At 38.0% G+C, this 26,007-nt stretch overlaps 1 protein-coding gene across 3 annotated transcripts in view; it reads left to right on the top strand.

Moving 5' to 3' along the window:
- OTOA (otoancorin) overlaps window positions 1-26,007 on the top strand; it is a 952,220-nt gene that overhangs the window by 212,660 nt on the left and 713,553 nt on the right. For all 3 annotated transcript variants that reach the window (XM_044089617.1, XM_044089616.1, XM_044089618.1), the window contains exons 9-10: window positions 21,827-21,930; window positions 22,168-22,274. In XM_044089617.1, coding sequence (XP_043945552.1) covers window positions 21,827-21,930; window positions 22,168-22,274 — 211 coding nt within the window. The remainder of the gene's footprint in view (window positions 1-21,826; window positions 21,931-22,167; window positions 22,275-26,007) is intronic.

The raw sequence follows: 26,007 nt of genomic DNA, 5'->3' as shown, positions 1-26,007 counted from the left end.
TGAACACAGTGACTTACTCCATGCATTTTGAATGGTCTATAGACAAAGACTATGTGTTATTATTTTGAGATGAGAGAAGTCCATTGTGCTCTTTGTATTCTGGAAAATATGCCTCCTTCTTTCTTCGATGCAGATTCTGTCAACCAATCAGATTATAGTCTGGAACTTTAGCAAAGTATTTGGGGGTTACTACATCTTCACTGTTCTGCACAGAGATATTATAGCTCCGGGTCCCTGATTGTATTCTTTTGTTTATAGAGGTCCACATTCAAGGTTGTCTCTTAGATCCTCTGAGCAGATGGTCCTGCTCCTGTCTTTTGGATGACAGAATCCATTTATTAAGCACTTGCAAGTTGCTGTTCTTCCATTGTAGTGGTTAAAGATGGATTTCTTTATCTCATTCAGTAGTACAGTAATCAAAAACATTCTCTTCTATGACCATCGTAGTGGGAATATAGTTGAGGATGCTCTTTCAGTTAACCGGAAGAAAACCTTTTAATGTATAATCTCACTCTTTTCTTCTATGGGAGGACTGTCCTTGACTGAATCTACTAGGCCTCATTTTGATCAATAAGCTCTTGGTTCTCTCTGTTAATGTAGTTAGCAAGTCCTAGTCAGATTAGCACTACATAACATTTTCCTGTGTTTTCCATTCTGATAGGTCTTAGAATCTGGCTGCTTATCGAGGACTACTATGTCATTTATAGCAGAATTTCAAACATTTATTTTATTTTATTTTACATTTGTTGACCGTGCTAGTCTAGCTGGATATATGTCCATTTTCAGTACAGGCCCAGGGAGAAAAACTCCAAGACAGATACAAACAGTCAGTAAGTAATTGTTACAAAAAAAAACAAGAAGTAGATATAGAAGATATTTTATACATTTAACAGTAAATATCATAAAACTATATACAAGGTTTAGAGCAAGATAATATAAATATGCTAGTGGCTAAAAATAGTATCCAGGTTCTTACTAGATGCTTACCATTGCACCACAGAAGATTAATTTAGTGGAGAGAGAAACAGCTAGAAAAGATATTAGTAGCATTAATGATAGGTTAGTCAGGGTTGGTACAAGGGCACAGCCAGTGTGTTTTGAGGAAGGTTTTAAGTTTTTGTTTGAAGAGTGGTAAGGAAGGAAGGGAAGTAAGTTAACATTATCTCGGTCTTCTTGTAATTTTCCAGTCATCCACCTTATAATGGCAAGTGCCTTATTTTTAATAAGGTCCTGAAGTACAGAAATGAATACTGTTCAGACTTATGAGGTAATTTAAGGTAATTGTTTGATTTTGGCATGAGTTAACATGTGCCTGAACTGCATGGAACTTGTCTGTTAGTTTTTCACCATTTGTTACATGGCAGGGCCATTTCTCAGTATAAACTAAAGAAAGAGACAGAAAAAGAATGTTGATTGCTACGTCTGTTTTATAGAAAATGTTTCTTTCAGTGGCTATCACTTCAACTAAGGGATTGTTAGTGCTGCAAGTTTTGTAAAGAACCCTTTTGTTTTTCATAAGGTCAGGTTGTTTCTGAGGACTAACCCCCAATTTTCTATCACAGGTGGCTATTGAATTTTCTTTGAATCAGGTCATCCATGTTCTCTTATATATATATTCTGCAATCTCAGAATCAGTGTGCAGCTTTTTTATCCTAGATTATCACTGGAAATCTAGTGCTGTGAATCTGGAAAGAACAACCTTCACAAAGCAGTGCAATCTTTTGTCTACTTTTCAACTAAACTGTTTCCAAATTGCTGATATACTGTAAATTTTTGTCATCATGGGTTAGTAGTTCTTCAAAGAAAGGGGTGAACTGTTATACAACTAGGGCATTTATCACTGAGAACTTGGCTATAGCTGATATCTGTGCAGGAACCAGATGTTGGTCAGAGTGTATTTTAACAAGCTTGCCTAGATTTCTAATCTGCAAGTGGCTTTTGAAGGGCTGCCCTTAAAGGCATTCGCCAGCAGGCCAATAATGCAGATATCAGTTGCCTCATTTTTCTGCCCTAAAGCTGAATTCCTGTTCTTGTTTAGAAATCTATTTTGAAAAGTTTACCTGACGTACAATGCAACTTGTTTCAAGTTTTACATCACAAGGTAGAATAATGTTTGTCAAGGTCCTAATAAAATACACAAACACCCACAGACTTTTGATGACCTTTATTGTGATAGAAATTAATAATAACATAACTTTATTGAAACATAAGGACATAAGGGCAGCTTTCCCACTCACCCCTTAGATACATTTAGCTAATGGAATAATAACAAAACTGTACTGAAACATCAATCAAATCAATAATAATACAAGGGCAGCATCCCCCGCTCACCCAGTATATACAAGTAGCTAAAGATAAAGGCAGAGTACCCGCTCACCTTGGATAAGCAACAAAGGCAGCATCCCCGCTCACCTTAACACCTCACAACTTCCAATTTTCCATTCCAAGTCAACCACCAACTGAATCCTGTAGAGGACCTCTTCGCCAACCAACAAACTTCAAACCAACATCAATTGGGTCGGGCAGGGAGGGCAACAAGACCACACCAAAATGTGCTTATTCACTCTGGATTTCATTTCAACCCCCCCCCCCAACCACACCCCTCAACACTACCTCACTTCTCATCAGATCCCAACTCACCTAACCCTTTCCTAACACCTTCTTAGCCACCCACCATAACCTAGAACAATACCACCCAGCACCCCCCCATCCCACACTAAACAGTCCTGTGACAAATTTGTCTGTGCCAAACTTCACTTGTCATGGTTCTAATAAAATATACAAGCACCCACAGACATTTGATGACCTTTATTGTGATAGAAATTAATAATAACATAACTTTATTGAAACATAATTACATAAACCCCTTAGATACAATTATCTAATGGAATAATAACAAAACTGTATTGAAACATCAATCAAATCAATAATAACATAAGGGCAGCATCCCCGCTCACCCAGTATATACAAGTAGCTAAAGATAAAGGCAGCGTACCCACTCACCTTGGATAAGCAACAAAGGCAGCATCCCCGCTCACCTTAATACCTCACAACTTCCAATTTTCCATTCCAAGTCAACCACCAACTGAATCCTGTAGAGGGGGAACAGAATAGGGTCAGGCCTGACCCTCTTCTCAGTCCACCAGCTCATAAAGGGCTGTTCCCCCTCAAACAATACCTTTCTTCAGAAGATCTTCCACCATTAAACCCAAATTAAGATTAAATAAATCCAGCCCAAAATCATTAAGATGAACTCCATCCAGTCTATACCACACTGGATCCTTACTGTCAAACTCTACAGGCCGAACCGTATGTACCCTAATTTCTCCCAAATATTTCGCCAACTTAAAATTGACATATCTGCGAGCCTTCTCCACAGTGGTAACATTCTATGCCCCTTTCCACACCAACTGAGGAATAATCTCAGATCAGATCAAAACCACCCCAGGATACATCCTCCGCAACGCTAACATGTCCTCACAAATTTGACAAACCAACTGCATCTTCAGTACTCTGCCTAAATCATTGCCACCTAAATGAAACACTAACACCTGAGGCAACCTCCACTTAATCTGTAACCCATTACATACCTGCAATATTTGACTCCACCTTAACCCTCTAACACCATGCTAAATGATCTTTAAACCAAAATGATCCAAACCTAGATTCATGCCATTGTGTCTAACTGCCGCACGTCAAGCAGCCCAAAATATGAAAGAATGGCCCAGGATGATGATCCGTCTGCAATCTAAGAGAGAGAAAAAAATTTTTTTTTTTAAACAAAGCCTCTACAAACTATTTAATATAATTCAAAAAGGTACTGGATGTCCACCATCCCACCTATTTGATTACTTCCACTGACCTTCCTTCCTGCCAAATCAGATGCCCTACCCATCTGGAAAGAATGAGAAGAAAACTTATCCCCTTGCAAACCCTCACTTCAAAGCACTCTTCTTATAACCATGTTCAATTGCTCACCCGTCAATCCTTTACCACTTGCTGCTGAAAAAAAAACAACCCCTGAATTCTACCCCTCTGAGACACCCACAACCTCCTTCCCCAAACTACAGGACATCTCCAAGCTGCCTCCACCTCCTCCAAAACTATGGGTGATTCAAACCCTTCCTGATCTGTCTTCGAAGAACGTAGTCTAATATGCACTGCCCTAGGTAATATCAACACATCCTCCCATACCAACAAACCCAGTAACTCAGACACACGAAATGCCCCGCAATACATCCAAACACTAACTGTACACCACAACACATACTCATCCAAGCAACCACACACCTTAACCAAACCCCTTAGCAACATCCTTAAAATACCCTTCATAACCGGCCATCTCCTATTCATGCTACCCCCTTCCACTCTAGCCCACCCTTTTAACACTCTAATCACCACCCATGACCTAGTGAAATCCTCTAATCTGACCAACCAAGTATAAGCAATGGCTGCTAAGGCCACCCTCACCGTTCGCACTGCCCTTCCCTGCCCCTTCAACATGGCTAGATAATGCAACAGTAAACTCTCAGACCACACCCAGTCCTCATCAGGTAACTGCCTCAAATATTTGTACAAATTAAGCAACGCCCTACCGTAGGCTTGTCTCGTAGATGTCATCCATGATTGTTGCACCAACCTGCCGATCACTATTGCCCAATCTGCCAAATGCCGGGTGGGACCACTGACAGATGCAAAGTTGCTCATGGAGCCACCCGCTGGAACCTGCAAAACTGAAAACGAGACAAACTATCAGCTATCTCATTCAAAACCCCTGGCACATGTAACCCTGTGAAAGAAAAGTTAATCATGAAGCTATGCAGCACCAATTTCCTAAGAATAAGTAACAAACAAGATAATGTTGCCATTTTTACTGTAGCATTCTCACCACCACAGAATTATCTAAATGGAATACCACCCTCCTCCCTTTCAAACGATCCTGCCATACTACTGAAGCCGCCCAAATTGGCATTAATTCCAAAAAGGCAATATCCCGTTTCCACTCCTCTGACCAATGCTCTGGCCATGGAACAGCAAATCACTGACCCACAAAGTAAGCACCCATTCCCGACCCCCCCCAACTGCATCAGTAAACAACTGTAGTTCTCCTTGTGCAACCCAATCCAACTGCCAAAATGAAATCCCATTAAACTGTTGTAAAAATTCCATCCACAAATCCAAATCCTCTCATGCCAACTTACTGGCCTATACTCTGTGGTGCTTACTCTTACATCATTTCAACAAAAATGCCACAGACTGGCAAAACATCGGCCAAGGATGCACCACCCTGCATGCAAAATTCAACAAACCCAACAATTCCATGACATCCTTCACTCGAATCTTAGGCCTAGACTTCACCCAACAGATTTTTTCATGCATCCTAACCATCTTTCCCTGTGGCAAACAAAACAAACCCTGTCCTGCATCTACAGTCAAACCCAGAAAATCCAAAGCCCTCGTCGCTCCTACCAACTTATGCTTACCCAAAGGTACCCCCGAGGCCTCATACATCCCCACAAACTCTTGCATAGCTACCTGCACCACATATCTACCTTCCCCCCACTAATAAAAAAGCATCTAAATAGTGTACAGCTTGCTGATCCTACACCCTCCACTGGCATATCCAGTGCAGCACTGAGCTAAACATCTCAAAAGCTGCACATGCCACCGCACATCCCATAGACATGGCAGTGTCAAAATCAAAGTTGTCACCATCCACTATGCCTAATAATGGCCAATCCTCCTCCCTCACCAGTAGCAAATGAAAGGCTAACTCAATATCTACTTTAACTAACCAGGGGTCCTTGAAACTCCTAATAACCAGAACTGCATCATCCAAAGATGAATACGTTACTCTAACCTCTTCACTGGGAATTAAATCATTCACTGACTCGCCAGCAGGGTACGACAAAGGGTGAATTAAGCAAAATTCACCCTGCTTTTTCTTTGGAACCAAGTCTAATGGTGACACCTTAAAGTTAGGGAAAGGAGGGTAACAGAAAGGACCCATCACCCTCCCAGCCTGACACTTCTTATCAATCAACTCTTCCAAAATCACCTCCCTCCCCTTGACGGACCTCAAATTTCTCCCCACCAATGTGGACTTAATTGAAACCCCCTTAGAAAAACCTTCAATTAACTCCTCCTCTACCACCGGCAGTGAATAATGCATCAATAAGTCCCTCAATACATTCTCCTTAATAGGTGAATGGTTCCCCAAAATGCCCTCTACCTCCCCCGAAAGGACTTCCCCTTTGGCCCCAAAAATTAGCCAGACCATGCCCACCTAGCAACACTAAATGTAACCCATTCCAACCTATCAGACCCTCAAAGTGCGGTGCCTGACCCCCAACCTGACCATCACCACCACCCCCACATTGTGTGAATGCATGTGCCCCCATACACTTCAAGCAAATATGAGCAAATCTGAAGCCCGCCCAGGAACACTTGCCGGCATTAAAAGCCCAACATATCCTTGCACCTCACCCAGATGGCTGAGATACTCTACTACCCCTTCCACTGGTATCCATCACAGTGGACAGCCAAATATCCAAATGTCTGACCTCCCAATGCATAGATTTATCTACCACTTTACGCTTGCAAAATTTCTGGTCATACCATAACCATGCATAACCGGACTTCAACCTCTGTGCTTCCCTAATAGTCAAAAAATAAGCCAAAAGAGGAAGAGCCAGCAAGGTGTCCCTTTCCAAGTATATTGTCATGTAATAAACGAAACCTAGGACCCAATTATCCCATGTCTTAAGCCTGAACCTCCCTACTCTTTTGCAACCTATCACTGCCAATGCAGCCAAGAGGTTCTTCCCATTAGCCGTATCTGCTTCAGTCAACCGCTGAACCCCGTCTGCATCAATCAATTAAAAAATGTCGACGACTTTCCCTTTCCAAATCTTGTCCTTCACTAGCAGAGATATGTGCAGGGTCAATAAAATGGGAGTCCTTTCCTGCCATAGGGCCTGGGATGTCAACCAATACCCTGGCCGTAATCCAAAGTCAGACCCCACCTCATGTACATCAGGCCCTAGCTCCTGATCTAACAAAACAGGGTATCCTCAAAAACCCCTCCACACTCGGCTAAAGCCTCCAATCTGCTATCCATAGCCCCCTTGGACACCCTCACTGCCCCTACCTCGCCCCCCACACCTGCTCCTGCCTCCTCACCCCCCAAGCTTGATGAATTACTACCTGCAGCTGATAAAGGGGCCATCATCACTTCCTTAGCCATCTCTGCCGATGCTGTCTGCCTGGCTGTCTTCGCCCTGGATGTCCGGGTTGCAGTCATCTGCCGCTTCTTACAAGTGGTCACACCCTACATGCTAGTTGATGGTAGCACAGCAGGAATGTCCTTGAACAAATCTTCAGCCTGCGCTACAATACTGGCCCATCTCTGTCTCAAAGCCACAGCCATGATCACCTTACCATCTTATAACTACCCAAAGCCTACCTTACTCACACCTCAGGTCTTCTGGGACGTGATCCTGCTTCAACAAGACCACACCAAAATGTGCTTATTCACTCTGGATTCCTTTTAATAAAACCCAAGCCACACCCCTCAACACTACCTCACTTCCCCTCAGATCCCAACTCACTTAACCCTTTCCTAACCCCTTCTTAGCCACCCACCATAACCTACCACACTACCACCCAGCACCCCCCCATCCCACACTAAACAGTCCCATGACAAATTAGTCTGTGCCAAACTTCACATATGAAGGACAGTGCTTTACTATCTACTGACCTAAAATGGCTAGAAATGTATTATCAGAAAAAGAACAGTTCACCAATGTAACCAAAATAGGCAGTATTCCAATAGAGGCTGTCTGAATTGTAAACCATAAAGTTGCAAATTCAATCCACAGCAATTCGCTTCATAAATTTTATTTGCTCACAAAATACAATACAGTTGAAGGATTAAGCACTTTCATCTCATAACCAGAGACTTCATCAGAATTGAGACACTATTACTGCATGGTTTTACACATGTTGTAAAGACCTTATAACCTGTTTACCAACTCCATGTTCTTTCAACACTTCTCAAAGTCACAAATGACTTACATTATCATAAGCCTCAATAATATCACAAGTTATCAGACATCTAGGTTTATTATGCGAGGAATGTCATTTGTCATTTTTATCAAGTAAAAATAAATTCCCAAAGCTCTTGCACTTGTGAAACCAAATATGTTTTATTCAATAATATCATCTATTATTACACTAATTATTCTCAGTATAACTCATGTTCATAGGTTATGGTTCCTGGTTAACAGAGAGAGATAGGCCACCAGTATTTATGTCGTCCTTACTTCCCTTTTATGATATAAATTTAACATAACTGTATTCCTGATCTCATACACTCTAAAACTTCATTAAATAATTTTGATAGCCCATGTAACTGTTTATCATTCATCAATTTGTAGAAAACATATCTGATACTATTGAAACAAGGATGCTCTACTCTTCAACCTTGTTCAAAACCCCTGTTAGTTCAGCTATTGTAATTTCTGCAGGTATTGTCCTAACATATCACTATATTTTATTACTCTTCCCCTTGCCTCGAAACAGAATCTTTATGTAAGTATCTGCAATATTTAACAAATCTTCCTTCATAAACATTACATCACCTGATGAAGTCTTCAGTCTATTTGTGGCTGTTTTAGAGAGACTTAAGTGCTAACATTTATTGTATGTATTTCATTTTGTGTTTATGAATATGCATTTTTTACAAATGTTTTTTAGGCATTGGAATTTTGGTGAGAGACAATTTTCCTGTACAGTTTGCATTTTTACTGATACATATTAAGGGAAGATTGTGTCACTTTCTTGTTTTTCCTACTCATTAATACAGGGATTTCACCTTTATGTTTAGTACCAGCCTTCCAATAGGTTCATAGGTTCATAGGTGATACTAGGCTATCGGCCCTAGGGCCTACGTAAGCCTAGCCAACAAGGTTCCCTGGCTTATGCCACCCAAGAAAGTTATTTTCCTGTGCCACTGTTGAGCAGAGACACAGAAGTGATCCCTGGGGTGTATTTCCTATTCGCCATCCACTCATCAAGATTTTTCTTGAAGAGTGCTAACGAAGAACTTTGCTTGACATAGATGGGTAACCTGTTCCAGAGTATGGGAAGTCTCTGGGACAGGAATCTATCCCTCCAGCATGTCCTGTTTATTGTGGTGACCAGGTTTAGGTCCCTAGAGCATGTATCTTGGAGGGATTGGGATTTCTTTAGGTGTAGCATGTCCAACAGCTCTGGGTTTGAAATAGCTTTATATGTTAGGCAGAGATCACCTCGGAGTAGGCGATATGCTACGGAGTAAAGCTGGAGTTTTTTGAGGCGGTCAGTGTAGGGCATTTCTTTGAAGCCAGTAATCCTCTTTGTGAGGTACTTCTGTGGCCTTTCCAGCTGCTGCAGATGGGGATACCGCCTCCTTCTACTTTCCTTTAAGAACATACTTTGGTTCATGCATTCAGTCTCATTTCCTTTTGATTTTTCTGATATAGGCATTCCTACAAGGAGGAAAAAAATGATCATTTCATTTCAAATAATGCTACCATTTCCACCAGTAATATCTTATATTTAATTTTCTCAAGCAATAGTTTTCTTAACCCACCCTCTGTAATCATGCATCTGCTTTACCTTAAACTCATTCTATCAAGAAGTTCATAATTACCAAATGATCATGCCATAATAATGTATGAATTTTTCAAGTTTCCATTCCCAAAAATCATCCTTTATTCTTTAGAAATTAGGCCCTTTTCTCTGAATACATCTTTTGCTCCTGTTTAAAACTACCCAAGCTAATTTATTTTCTTAACCCACCCTCTGTAATCATGCATCTGCTTTACCTTAAACTCATTCTATCAAGAATTTCATAATTACCAAATGATCATGCCATAATAATGTATGAATTAGGTTTCCATTCCCCAAAATCATCCTTTATTCTTTAGAAATTAGGCCCTTTTCTCTGAATACATCTTTTTCTCCTGTTTAAAACTACCCAAGCTAATTTATGGTCAGAGAAATTATTAACAGTGACATCTTTGTGTAATACCATTCAAATTTCATAATATAGACTGGGTTAGATTCCAAAACATGTTGAGCAGGGCAGCACACTTAATTTAAGCCTGATTGTAAAAGACAGGAATCTGGAAGTCCAGAGCAAGCATATCCTGAAGGAGACTGCCAGACCTCTACTAACAATGTCAAATGTAGAACTGGCTGCACTATGCTCACTAAAATCTACAAGGTATTTTGGTGAGGCTTTTAATGTACAAGGCTGACTAAATGGTGAAGCTCATTAAAGTCAATGTCAACAGCACATGTCAGTGAATTGATGTCTCCATCTGTATGTGGAACTAGGTACTGCAGGTAGTACCTGGTAGAAAGTCAGACTGCCTGTAGTACCTAGTTCCACATACATGAAGAGCTGCACTGAAAGTGTTGGAAGCTGGGGGGGGGGGGGGGGGGTCCTAGGTCTGCATGCATGAAACCATGGCTGTGTGTAGAGCAAGCCATCTCCAAAGCTGTTACCTGAGCTATTTTAAGGATAGCTCCTATGCTGTATTGTTATAAAAAGATCTAAATCCTTGGTGCTTACACTTCTTCTTGAACAAGGTGAATGCAGACATTTCTGGCTATCTTGCCTGTATTCACCAGTCTGCATATAGATGGAGATGTTGCACAGGATGGTCCCCCATGGTTGTGCAGCTCCACCTGTCTGTCAGACCTGGTATGGTAGACAAGCTCTCTGCCTGCTGTCAGAGTCAGATCATGGTTAGATGGGGCCCTAGGCAGGGTCATGGACTAACCCCCCACCACTGCAGCCATTCCAGTGCCCCATTACTTGACTCTGTATCTCCCTACCATAAACACCGTTCAACCCAGTCAGTGTGCATGCTGTTTTCTTCTTTACTTTAGAATGACTTCAGAGATTTGGATTTAATTTAAAACATTTTAATTTAATTTCCATAACCCAAACACAGATAGCCATTTGCTACACAAAACAAAGCAATCACATATTGAAAACAGACTCAGCATGAGCAACAGTAAACTTCTCTTCCCTGGAAACTTACATTAATTGAAAATGTATCTGGCCAATTTAAGTGTACCTTGAGCCCTTTACTGTTTTCAACCTACGGGTCTTCTGCACACATTTTTAGGACTATGCATAAATGCATGTGTTCTTTGATTCACTAACGTGATTGTTTTAAACTATATTTCTTGTTTAACAGAGTGACAATTGTTAGAATGTGTTTTAAATCTGTAGTCCTAAACATTTTTTTCAGTAAGAAGTGAAACAAAATGCAGGGCCAATAATCCTTTATCTTTTTGTTGACCTGATTAGTTCCAATAGGCTAGTAGCCTCTTTTCAGGGCAAACCAGAAGTGGTATTTATACTACTAAGGGAAATTTGGCCAGGGATTTTCAGATCTTCCCCTACTCTTTTCAATAGGTGCCATGGGATATTTTACATCCATCTAAGCTACCACCAACTCAAGCAGACCTCAGTTTAACATCTCATCCAAAGGATGACACACTCAGGAGTATAGCACACCTTTATGCTGCACTGCAGTGTCAGCAGTCTATCGCTCATGGCCAGTGATCCGAATGTGCATTTGCTGAGAATTTTCCGAGAAGATGTAACTGATTCTACACAAAGAAGTATGGAAAACTATGTAGTTCCATTGATAGAAAATATCCCAGAATATGTTATGGAAAACACTACTGTGAACTGGGATAAAATGATAGATGAGAACCAAAAGCAATGCATTTTAAATCCTTTCGATTCTGTGGGTAACCGAATGATTGTATTGTTTTCTACTGATGTGCTTGAAACAATTATTAGGCTACAACAACTAATGGTTGAGGAAACCACAGTTTATTTACATTTGTTGAGACTACAGTGTTACATAGAGTTGGATATAACACAAGGGGGTTATGTGCTTTTTAAAAATCCTTCAATGCTCTTTGATGTATCAGATAAAATAGAAAAAAGGTTTCAGGATAGCTGGATTGCAGCGGCACATTGCTGCACTTCAGAATGGGTCAACATTATGATAGAATGTGATACCCTGAAACAACGGAATTTAAAAAGGGAGATATCGTGTACTTTGTGATTCATTAGCAACCAAAATAAGCCTGGCTTGACTGGAACAACAGCTGGGGGAAATAAATGAGAGACGGGTAGAACAAGAAAGAGAACTAATGAAGAGGAAAAAGACAAAATTGCAGAGAGACTCTAGAGACCACAATAACCATAAGGCTTTCATTTGGAGAGCCAATAAAAACAAGAGACAACAAGGGGCTCATTTTATTGGTCGAGGAGAGAGTTGCAATGAACATGTAATGTCAAGACCCTCTTCAGAAACATCAAGGGGCTGTATGGACTGGGATACTGATGAATGTCAGTAGCCACCATTACCCCCAGCACAAAAACGTCAATATTTAACAAATAACTTTCGGAATGGTAAACGAACCACAGAATTGACACAAAACCATGAGGAAATGTACAATGACCAATGAAAAACAGGAAATTATCGAGGAACTTGTCAGCAATGCAACAAGAGAACTAGATGGAACTGAATGTGTTTCCTTTGTATGTGGTAACATCAATAAAGTAAATAATGTAGTAAATGTATGTAATGAGACTTTAAATGATGTGCAATTGATTGTTTTAAACAGGAGCTTAAAAATTGTCCTAAAGGTATTGCCGAGGCTGTATTTGCTTAAAATTGACATTTTTAGGATGTGTAGAAAGTTACATTTAATGAATTATTTTTTAAACAGTAATAATAAAATACATTTTGTGGGTGATGATGGAATCTATGATTCCATGGATAATTTTTATACATGTGCTTCAGATTCAGAAGATTTTAATGCATATTGTCTACTAGACACAAATAAAATAAAATATGAAAGTGATTTTATTCCCACATAAAATCGTGAGGCTGTGCAGCAGTTCTCAGCTATAGTAAATTTTTCTATAGAACAAGCTTTAACAGAGTTTATAAAGAATAAAGGATTTATTACTTATAATTTAACTAAAGCTGAAAGCGTAGCTCTAAAGGAGTTGGGAGAACAGAGAGAACTTATATTTAAACCCTCAGATAAGGGGAATCAGCTTGTAGTAATGCAATTTAAACAGTATTTAAAATGTGTATGGACCATTTGAGGGATGAAAACACATACAGCAAGGTGTCATGAAATGATTATTTTAATGGTAGAGAAGAGTTTAAAGCATTATTACAAAAGGGCTACAGATTAGGATAATTTTGTAAAATAGATATAGATAAAAAATTATACAATGAAAACAACTTGATGGCTTATTTTTACTGCCTTCCAAAGCTCCATAAAGATATGTTAACTCCACCAGGTAGACCACAAATTTCAGCCTCAAATTATTTCTTACAAAATGTTGGAATATTTTTACGTAATTATTTATTGCCTTATATAGTTAAATTACCCTCTTTTATTAGAGATACGTTTGACGTTTTACAGCAGATTGAACAGGTAGAATGAATAGAGAAAATGTATTAGGTTTCAATAGATGTAAAATGTTTATATACTACCATCCATCATGTGTATGGATTAGAAGCTTTAAAACTTTTCAAAATTCTCTACACATCCTGCAATGCCTAGTAACAAAAATAATGATAACCCAGACCACCATGCTGATAAAACCAATATTTAATAAAACAAACAAAACAATGCAGTGGGTGAGCACTTTCAGGTTAAAAACCCTTATTCAGACAACATACAAAATAACTCAGACACTTTAAAATACATGATAACCAATCAAAAGCTCAGTAGTGTACCCTCCTCCTTTTCAAAACAGGTTTGCTAGGAATGACTCCATTCAAACCGGGTGCCCTATCAGCACCCAACTCAATTATCCACTTAGTTTCACTACATTCTGTTATATTCTTTGAATCACCCCCTCTCCTGGATTGATGGATGAATAATCTGCAGTACCATAAAACAAAATGTATGATCAGGACACTGCTTTACATACTGATATAAAGCATTATAGATATTGGCTGTATGTATGGCTGACATATGTTGTAACACTCTATCTTTTAATCTACAGTTGGTCTTGCCAACATAAAATGAACAACATCTTGCACATTCAGCCAATTCATATAATATTGCTGGTTAAACAGTCAGCATATTGTTTCAATGAATACCTTCTTCCAGACAGCAAATGAATAAATACATTGTTCCTAATGTATTGACAAGCTTTACATTGTCTGCATGGGAATATCCCCTGTCATCCTGCAACTGACCTCTTAACCCCCTGTTGATCATTATACAACAAATCTTTCAGGTTCTTGCAGCATTTAAAACAGAAGAGGGGTTCCTGGGTTATTAATTATTTTACTTTATCATCTGTTAATAGAATTTTCTAATTCTGGCGAATTATGTTACATACACCACCCACATCATTACTATAATTTAAAGTTACTCGACGTGGCTGCCCATTCATATTTGTCACTCTGTCATTCGCTACTACATTCTCTGAAAACCAAGGACTTGCCTTATTCAACCTCTCCTTTGTGCTCTTATTAAACGCCCGTTGCACAATGTTATGGTTATAGCCCTCTCTTTAAGATTAACCATAAGCTCTGTAGATTTCTCTCTATATAACTCATCATTGGTACATAATCTAGATGTTTGAAAAAACTGTCCCTTGGCAATGTTATCAAACATATACCTGGGATGCATGCTATCATAGGCAAGGAGACTGTTTCTCCAGCATTCCTTCCTATACAACATAGTCTCTATCCGTTTGTCAGCATTCTTCACTATTCAAACATCTAAGAAGTCTACAATGGTATCAGAACAAGAAACACTAAATCTTAAGAAGTCTGTTGTGGTTTCCATGTAGGCAATGAATTGATGAAGATGTTCTGGTGTCTCTGTCCAAAGCAGGAATACATCATCAACAAAATGGGCATAGTAACTCAGAAACCCCTTCCATAAATGTGTTGCATTAAATATTACCTGATCTTCCCAATATGTCAACACTAGGTTTGCATATGAGTTTGCACAAGGGGTGCCCATTGCTACACCCCCTGTTTTGTTGATAAAAAAAATTATACATAAAAACATTGTTGCTCAATATACATTCTAGTAATAAGCACACACTATTTATATCAGATGGATTCAAAACCTCAATTCATCTCAAAAAGTTTCAATGGCCATCAGGCCACACTCCTTGGTAATAATTTAATACACTGAATGTGCTAAAATACAAAAGAAAGACTATAAGGTGAAGGACCAGATGAGAAGGCAAGAAATGTGGAAAAACATAAATATAGTTGAAAGTATAGAAAACTTCTGGAAGAGCCTCGTGTTGATCAAGAACAAATTCAGGAATGGTTAAGGAGAGCTGAATTTACATCAAGAAATGAAAGGTTAATATTGGCAGCCCAAGATAGTGGGCTACGTACACACATTTTTACTAAGTCTATTGAACACATGGGAGAAATAGACATACGTAGGTTTTGTGGAACCAAATTGGAAACAGTCACACACCTTATTGCTGGTTGTGACTCTCTAATGGCAAAGGGACTGTATACTGAAAGGCATAATAATGTGGCGAGATTGTTACACTGGAGATTGTGCAAACATTATGGTATCGAAGTGGCTGAAAAACACTGGAAACATGAGCCACAGAAAATCATAGAAAATGATGAAGTTTGCATCACATGAGATCAACCAATAACAACAGTCCAAAGATAGATGCTAGAAAACTGGATATAGTGGTCCAAGAAAGAAGACAAAAGTAGCATTGATCATTGAAATCGCCACACCTAGTGACTATAGTGTCTTGCACTAAGTCATAAAATACCTTGATCTGCAGGCAGAAACAAGAGCCATGTGGAAGAAAGATACCCAGACAGTTCCAATAGTAGTAGGAGCAACTGGTCTTATAAAAAAGAATTTACAATTGTATTTAGATATGTTACCAATTCATGTAACACTGTACGAATTGCAGAAGGAATCATTACTGGGCACATTGTGGGTGCTGTGAAGAGCACTTTTGGCTAACATCAAAGAGTGAAACAATACTAATTTCATGAACTTTAATCGTACTTTGACTTAGGAATGGGGTCCATTCCCATCATGGTATTAGAAATACAAAAGACTTGGAGAAATTAAAAAGGGAGAAAACCATAATAACCATAAATAAATTGTTTACATCTAGGGTTACCAATAGATAGCTCATACAATCAACATTGGGACCTGAATGGAAACAACTCCAAAAATCTCAACTAGTAAAACACAAAAGATGGAACTGAAAACGATCAGAGCAAACTGAAGTTAATGACCTAAATGACTATACAGGGACTTTAAAAAAAATGAGCGTTATCTCTCAATATCCTTGGTACAGAAGTTAAACATTTCCTTAGTTGAGACTCCACCCAAATGGAAACATTCTCAGTGATCCACCCCCTACCAGATACGATGGGACGTAACAGTGGGTTCCTGGAATCCTTATGTATCTTAGACAAAGCTTTGAACAATGGAATGACAGGATGTCCAATCAATATAAATTTGAAAGTATCTTCCCTAATTCAATTACATAACCTAAAATTAAGCATATCACGCTTGACCTTACTGATTATCCTGTTAATTTCACTCAGATGATTCTACTCATATGTCTTTCACGAACGACATCCCTGACCTTCAGTCTATTACTCAAAACTCCTTCTTTTCATTCCTAAATCTGTCTCCCATCATATATCTATGTTCACCATTACTTCTAGCAATAGTACTACCATAAAACCTGAACCACACAACAAACTCTGTGAAACCATAACTGGTGACCAACTAAAATTTCACTTACATATTCACCACTGTATTAAAAAGACACATCAAAAATTGGGACTACTATATAGAAATAAAAAAAATCCTGACTCTTGAATCCAAATCTTCTCTGGCACAAGCTTTCTTCTTTCCCTGTCTCCTCTATGCCTCTCCTATCTTTAGACACCTACAATCCTCCTTATTAAACAAACTTGTACAAACATATAATAAAATTGCTAGATTTGCCAGCAACCATCCATACAGATGCCACCACTGACATGCTCTTAAATAACTACAATGGCTTGAATTTCCTCATCTACTGCTCTTATCCCAGCTACAATTCACTGACTCATTACTTAATAAACCCACCTCCTGTCCTTCCCTCTCCTCGCTGGCATCCCTCTACACTCCTTCTCATTTCCTCTATAGCTCTGATCAACTCCTTCTTGAAGAGTATAAACCAAATAAGCACATAGGTAAGCTAGTTTACAAATGCCTAGTGTCCCAAGTCTGGAACAAACTCCCTCCAAATATCTGGCAAATTAAACACTCGAACGGTTTTAAGAAAGAACTCAAAAACTATCTGGATAACATGAGTCCTTACCCTGTCATGACCCCACCCCCTTTTCTTTTCACTTCTTTTTGCACTAACTTATTATCTTCTCTAAGTGTTCATTTTCTATACATGCTAAGTATGATAAGAAGTCACCAAATACTTCATTGTACATATGTAAATAATAATTCTTCAGCGGATGATGTAGTTCAAGCTTGATACTTTTTGTACAACTATTGGAATGTATGCATGTAACTTTTATGTAACTGTTAAATCTTACTACACTGTCTTTGACTTCATGTAATGCTGATTCACTTTTCTATCCTATTTGTTTTGAGGTCTCCACTGAAAATGGGCCCTTGTCTCATTTGGACCAACCTGGTTAACAAATGACAAATAAATAAATAAATAAATAAAATGCAACATGTTTAGACTGTATTACACAAGTCGGGAGGTTAATGAATCAATTCATTTTTTGGTACAATGAATAAAGCAAAACAATTAAAGACAATATAAACAGTGAAGCAGCTTTCGCTCAACAACCTACAAGTCATGCAAAAATCAGAAATATTACTGAATATAGCATACTATTGTTTTGTGGCGGGGGCAAGCTTACATGCTTGCAGGACAAATATATTTCATTTTTAACTTCACTGTTTATTTTTTATCATCAAGAATAGGTATCCCATCTGATATCACTCAGTACAGGTCTGACCTATTTCAATGTCTAATAATCTTGTATTGTTGCAGCATATGCCTCCAAACCCAATAGATCTGGCTTGTGGACAAATAGGGCCATATGCCAGGTAAAGCAGCAGGCCTCTGCCAGCCACACTACTTTCCTATGACTTTTCTGTCTCTCTCCATTTGCTATAAACACCATTCGAACTTGTCAGCATGCACACTATTTTCTTTTTACGTTTACATTTATCATAGAACTCTGGATTTCATTTAAAACGTTGATTACATATTTTTCACAAAAACACTGACACCTTTTTTTTCTAACTAAAACAAAACATCTCACATTAAAAGCAGACTTAGCATGATAAAAAGTGAACTCCTCCTGAAACTCATATTTAGTGAAAATGCATTTGGCAACCTGCTAAACTACAAGACACAAGTTTGGATTCAAACTGAAATGCATACAGTGAAGCACTAATTAGCATTTCTGTTAAAAGTGCAGGAATTCAAATGACAAATATGTAATATATTTGCTAACAGCCTGTCACAGCCTGTGGGACACAAGTGTCCCTTTTCAGGAGCAGCCCAGGAGTGATGTCTGATGAAATAACTTGCCAGAGTCCCATAGAATAAAAATTAAGTCGAGGGAATCAAACCTTGTACTACAAGAAGCAGCTCTTTAGCAGCTAATAGCCTTGGCCATCTGCACTGAGTCTAGGCAAAACATTGTAGCCTAAAGTACAAAATTATGTAATTCTATGACTAGCATTGATAGACTGTAATTCTCAATAATTAACAAATAATAAAACTAATAATACTAATAATAATAATAATAAAGGATTAAAGAGGCTTTATTGAATATGTTTTGAATGATGTAAATAGAAAAAGCCTCTTTAATCCCACACTTTCACTCCCTTTGATTTTGCTTGAAAAACTACAAATTTGACTTCAGGATTTTAATGGAAAACAGTGGTAGAAAAGTCATGCACAACCTTTCTAATGTTGAATTTTACTTGCTTAGACAGTTGAGTAAAAACAAAAAACTGATGGTGATGAAGTCCAACAATGGCAGGGGGGTTGTTATTATGGACAAAGAAGATTATATTAGTAGAATGAATAAGCATGCATTTAATGATAGTTTTTATGAAGAAACTTCACAAAACTGGGTTAGCACTTCTTATTATAAAATAGATTGGATGTTGCAACACATGTTCAATTAAGACGAGATTAGGCATAAGCTTCTCACGTTTTTGGTATCCAAGTTTCCTACTGTGCCCTCAATTTTTGAAATACCTAAAACATATAAGAGCGCACTTGACCCCTATATGATGCCCATTGCCAATGCAGGTAAGTCCAAGATCCATCCCTTGACAAGGTATATTGACATCAAGCTAAAAGAATGTCTCAGACCTTTCAACCACTTATGCAAAGATTTGTGGAACTTCCTGTCAAAGCTCAGGGGTGTGAGTGCATCAGATGGCGTGTTTTTTTTTTTTTAACTATTGATGTCATAAATTTGTTTAATGTCATTCCAAATGATGTCAGATTGGAGTGGTTCCATGATCTTTTAGTGAAATCCTCACAATTCAGTAACTATGAAATCAACATCTTAGATACACTCATGGAAATTGTCTTCAAAAGCAATTTTAAAGGGCAATACTTCTTACAAAAGAAGGGGGTGGCCATAGGGGCAGTGTGTGCCCCCATGTTTGCCAATAATTATGCTCCAATGGGAGAAGAAATACATGATTAATATTTCCAACCCCCCAACCCTGGGCAATTTATACACATTTTCTTTATGACATATTTATTATTTGGAATAAGTCTGTCAATGAAATCAATGAGTTCATGAACTATTTAAACAATACTACATCTTTTTCAGACCTAAACGTTTTTGATGTTAACAAAATTAATTACTTAGATGTGGAGGTTAGAAAGGATTTTATTAATAAGAGACTCATCAGTAATACTTACAGGAAGCCCACATTTATAAATTGTCTTCAGCACTTTACTAGTTGTCATCCTGAACACCAAAAAATCAGGATAGTCAAAAGACAGTATGTGAGAATTACGAGGATGGTAACTGAAGACGAGGAAGTTATTGTCGAGGGACAAACATTAGTAGACATGTTTTATTCTCAGGGATACCCCAATTGGCTAGTTGAGAGAACTTTTCCAGAGGTTACTATTAAGATGAAAGATGGTATTTATAAACCTTTATTAAGGTCTGAACAGATTTTCTCATTTAGTAATGTAACGAATAAAAAGGCAGAAACTAAGGAACATACCCACTCTTTCATTAACTCTTATAAGTCATATTACAAGGATATTGTGGGGGTCCTTATGAAAAATTGAGTATTTTCTCCTGCTTTGACGGCCTTGTAGGCGAACTTGGGAATGAACCATACGTGGTTTGTAGAAAGAGTAAATCAATTAAAAAACACTTGAAATCCAAGGAAATGGTGTCATTTAAGTTTCACAAACTAAAAGGCAGGTAACTTTAAATGTGGTTTCTGTCCACAGTGCAAATTTATTAGTGATAAGGAGGCAGTTTTAGTGAATAGGCACCTTGTATAAACAACTTTACACTGTACTTGTAATTCTAGTGGAGTCATTTCCTTAGCCCAGTGCCAGCAATGTTGTGGTTTATATATAGGAAAAATTCAGAGAAGGTTTTGAGACCATATTTATGAACATAACTGAGACATTATAAATAAAAACATGAATACACATTTCTGAGCACCCTACCCACAGTTTTATATTTTTTGGACTAGACACTGTAACCATGGACCTACAAGGGGAACTGTGGGGTGATTTAAATGAAGCCAAAGAATTAAAGTGGCAGATCAAGCTCAACACACACACACACACACACCTTTCCTGGGCTAAATGAAAGCCTTTCCATAGCAAAGATTCTAAGTCTTTATTCTTATGAGGTTTAATTACCCCAAATATCATCTTTTTTCAGTTGAATTATTGTATTTAAGTCTGTATTTTTTACTAAGTTTGAATATCTAGTTATTATTATCTTATTTATCAACTCTGTGCATAGTTTTTTATTTGGAACACTGAGTCTCTGTTGAACATGAAACTATTCATTGGTTAATTAGAACATGTGACTTCTTTAGTAGGAGATTTAAAATCTTGTTGTAACAGTTTTTGACTGAATGAGAGAAAGTCATTGATATAGTCAGAAGAAAGTGCTCAATTTCTGTGTTTTACAATAAAATTGTTTTTGTATTCAGTCTACCATTGGAGCCATTTGCATCTACTGGGTTCGGTGACTGGTTGTTAAAGTTCATCCCTGTCCATATTCAAGCACAACTTAGATTTATGGATAGGAAACAGAAACTTTACCACAGGACTGTCTCCTGTACAGCTAATGGACAGAGGCAGCACCTAAATGCTTTATCCCATGCATGGGTCCCCTCAAATTATCTGTGAAGGCCCTTTCCTGTGATGAAGACTAAAGGTGAAGACTAAAGATATACTAAACTAGGAACACTAAATATGACAAATGAAAGAAACACAGCAATAATATGTAAAATGTGAATCACTCTGTTGAATAAAATAGTTTTACCTGGATGCTTAGTACTTTAGCAGGTTACTGTGATAATTGGGTATGTGGATTTAATGTGAGAGGCAATCAGTGGTAATAAATATAGTAATAAAGCCAATGTTGACTGCTCATGCAATACCTAGTATTCTGGATAAGTGACTTGACAGTATTTTTTATGTTTTCACTGTTGTCTCTTGAAGTTCTGTAGTGTTCAGGGATGTGTATGATGTGATGGCTGCCTCCACCCAAACGGCAGTATACAATTGGATGGCCCGTGTCCTGAAGAAATCGCACAGCAGAGGAGGTAAGCACAACATAACAGGCTTCTATAATCATTAACAGCATGCATTAATTTTATGCAGTGAAACAAATAATAGCATGCTAACTATATGTAATGAAGCAATTAACGACATACATTAAAAACATAAAATGAAACATCATATATGAAATGATCAGTAGCATGTTTTATTTGGTGGAACTATGAATGTATCACGCATACCTAAATTGTACTGATTTGCAAACTGTGTTTTTGCCAACCTAGAAAAGGGAGGAGCCATATCTTGGGTTACTGCTGAAAATCTGCTGTTTCTGGGAAGATATATTGTTCAGCTTCCAGTTCAAGAAATTCAGAATATTAAACTTCATGAGGTAAGTGTACTAGTAATATATTATCACTAGTAAAAAACATATGCTTACATTAGGTTTCAGATTGCTATTCTGAATTAGAAGGAAGGCTAGCTTAAATGTGTTTATGCCAATAATGAATATAAAGTACTGCAATGTGTGTAATGACTGGAACATGTATTAATGATAATGAGTGCAGGTAGGTCTAAGCTCCTCGCATGTAGCATGGCATCTGTTTATATAGCTGTCAATGTGGAATCATTCAACACTCTGATGCTGCAGGACAGCTCATGGAGGACAGAAGGAGTGGTCAAAGACAGGCTTACCATTTTCTGTAGCAAAGAAGAGAGTCAAGTCACTGTTACAATGCTCCTGGTCAAGCCTGGTATGACCACTGCCAAGAAAGAAGAATAAGGTGTCACATATAAGGAAGTTTTATGTTAGTACACATCTGCATTTCTCTCTGTAAGGCTGGCGAGGTAAAATCCACGTGATAGTCAGAAATGTAATATATCAGTGATCAGCACTCTGAACTGTGATTACTAATGTGTGATATAAATCGTTCATAGAAAATACCGACACTTCAAATAACAGAGAGATCACGTTGTCCAAGGTATAGTGATTTTGGAGTTCGTATAGTACAGCCTAGAGGCACCGTCCCCCATGCTGAGGGTGTTTGCTCCATCTGGGAAAAAGCCCTAAATATTTTAGAGTAAGTTTCAAAATTCAATGTGTGAATTTCATCTCTCTGTTTTGTAATCAAATTTGTGGGGTACCAATTATCAATGCTTTGCATTTCTGCCATGGATCCATAAAATTGCTGTATACAAAACAGCACATTACAAGCAAAACAACACACACAAAAAAACATAATAACAATAGCATAATCTTTTGTGATTTAACTATAAATACTGTTAAGGATTCCATAAGAAAAGTTTGGGTCAACAGGCATACATCATATGATAATTCCAATTATTTTTTTTATTATATATAGTCTTTATGATTTTAATACCTTAACTTACCTTATTTGACCTTTCAATAGCTTACATCAAATAATCAAGAATATTTTTCTTCAATCATATGGAAGAAATGTCTACCAGTGTCACCGTTTCCAAGGTATCCAAAGTATCTGCCTATTGAACTAGTAGTGGCTCAGTCCTTGCCACATTCACATACTGCCAGGTGGCTGAAATTGGTTGTGGTGGTAATTTTAAAGCAAAACAGTGACACCATTCTTTAAGAACATTTACTGGTTGTCTTTAGTATCACATCACCCCACCCCCTAAGAATAAAATACAAATTTCCTTATAAGCACATTTCTTCATAAATAAAATCAACATTCCACAGACATCTTAATTTTTCTATCCAGCCTCAAAAAGTGTCTCTGTGATTTCTTCTAAAATCACAACTTCTTGAAACGAAAGCTAGAACTGGCAATCAAATATGTCTCAACAATCCATCTAAAGTATTTTATGAACTTTTAAAACTATTTTATGAACCTCTAATAGATTATTTAAAACTTTAGGCAATTTCTCTTTATGCACTGCATTAAAACACATTAGAATACACGGATTTGAAAATACACAAGAAACTATTCAGAGTGTCACATATACCAGCTGCATGGATTTCTCCTATAAAAGGGAATTAAATTGTAAAAAATGATTACATTGCTGCAGTGCACATACAATCAGTTTGCGATTTGCTGTTTGTTTTAAATGTCATGGGAGACCCTCTGGGTAGTTGTATATATCATCAGAATGGCCACAGGCAGCATTAGCAGTACTTTACAGAGTGCCATTGGTATCAGTGGAGGCACCACTGCAGTATGGTACATCACCAGTGAAATGTTTCAAAAAGGAACAATAGCTAGATGAACAGTGGTTCAGTTTGTAGCAGAGCACTGCATTCCCATGCAGCATTAATTCTGAGATGGCCCACTGGTTGAAGTAGCTAGTTATGCACAGAACAGGCAAGAGACAGTACTGAAATGTTGAGATAAAAAGGCCACATAGCCATGCAGATGAGCAGTAGAAACGTGCATCACTGCACTACATCAGCATACTGTTGGAGCATGTGCATGTCTGCACTACATCAGCATACTGCTGGAGCACATGCATGTCTGCACTACATCAGCATACTGCTGGAGCACGTGCATGTCTGCACTACATCAGCATACTGCTGGAGCAGCTTTAGTATGGCATGCATGGCTCATGTGTATAACATCGTAATGATGCTTTTCCAGTGAATTTGAAATGGTATGAGTGACTATGCGAAGTACCATGGTAGATAAAGACAGAGGTACAGAGCAGCAGGTACAGCATCATAATATAGCCCAATGGCAAAATAGACCAGCAGTGTGGGTATGGTCACCAAAGTGGCCACCATGCTCATCATATAAATGGGGAGGAAAGAGTATAGACAGGAAAATTAGTAAAATAGAATATAGCAAGATGAGGGGAATGCAAGTGTTACAAATACAGACAAGACCGTGGTGGCAGAGGTATTTTTGGGGAGACAGTGGTCTCTTTTCATTAGTAAAAGCAAGAGGTAGGCGGAGAAGCTAGGCAACTTTTTGAATTGCTGAGACTTGCAATGTCAAATCCTGGAATGTAGAGACTGAATGACTGAAAACCTGGGCTTCTTTATGGTCTTTTCTCTGGTCTTGTTTTATAAGAAAGGCCAGACAAAAATCCATTTTTTTTCAAAGCCACTTATGAGCAGGCTCTACTATTGTCATGGTCCTAATTGGTTAACATTTTGAGTTTTATTACTTTTTGTTTATTTAATCTCAGGAAGCCCCATTAAAAACAGGCTCTACCCAACTTCTGATGGAAGATTAGAATATAGTTGATAACACTATTAACTCTATTAGCCTGTGAAAGTGTGCTCTAATGAAACAACTAGAGACTTGAACGTAAACAGAGTGGCACACAAAGGATCTGAATCCAACCACTCAATCCTCGACTATTAAAATAATTTTAAAGAAATAATTATGTACGTATAACAGCTCCTGCAATGAGAGCAATCTTAAGTATACAAAAATTAAAAAAGGTAGGCCTTTTAGCACTGGAATGGTACACCCAATAAGAAATGTATTGTTTGTTCATTAAGCTAGAAAAAGCAGAGTTATTTTTTGTATTCACTTGAAAACCAAGTATAAAGTTTGTATTTACTTCAAAACCAAGTACAGAGTTGGATATAGATCAATATAAAGCAAAGAAGCTGGGAACACAGTTGTGGTGACGAAAGACCCAATAAATTGGAAGGATTCTGAAAACTTAATGCAAACCAGTAGTAAAGAAGAGCAACCAATCTGGAGCTAGAATTGCAGCCATTGCCAAGTCCAATTCTGAAAACCATGCTAAATTAGTTGCAAAGAAGCACAGCAAATTGGAAAGCTTTAATTACAGCCAATTAAAAGGCTAATATGAAAATCTATTACAGCAACTGCTTCTCCCACACCGCTTTGCTGAAATTAAGATAAAAGAGCAATGCATTAGCCAGTTTTCTTGATCTGATGAAGTCTATAAGACAAAAGTACTAATTGAAATAAAGCTTCTTTAAATAAATACTGACTCAAGGCAACTTTATTGGAAGATTTGAAGGGATTTAATATGAAAACTTTGGAACATCCAAAGCTCAGGTAGAGCTACTCCCTTTAGTATTTGTTGTATACATCCCTGCTGGGGCTCGAAGCTCCCTAGAGTGGTTTAGTTTGGACTAGACTGCTGCACTTCTTGAGACCATTTATTTTCCT

This window comes from Protopterus annectens, chromosome 12.part0, assembly GCF_019279795.1.
Source record: "Protopterus annectens isolate FY-2018-M chromosome 12.part0, PAN1.0, whole genome shotgun sequence".
Taxonomy (NCBI): Eukaryota; Metazoa; Chordata; order Ceratodontiformes; family Protopteridae; genus Protopterus; species Protopterus annectens.
Note: the sequence above shows the minus strand (reverse complement) of the source record. Positions and strands in the feature narration are given on the sequence as shown.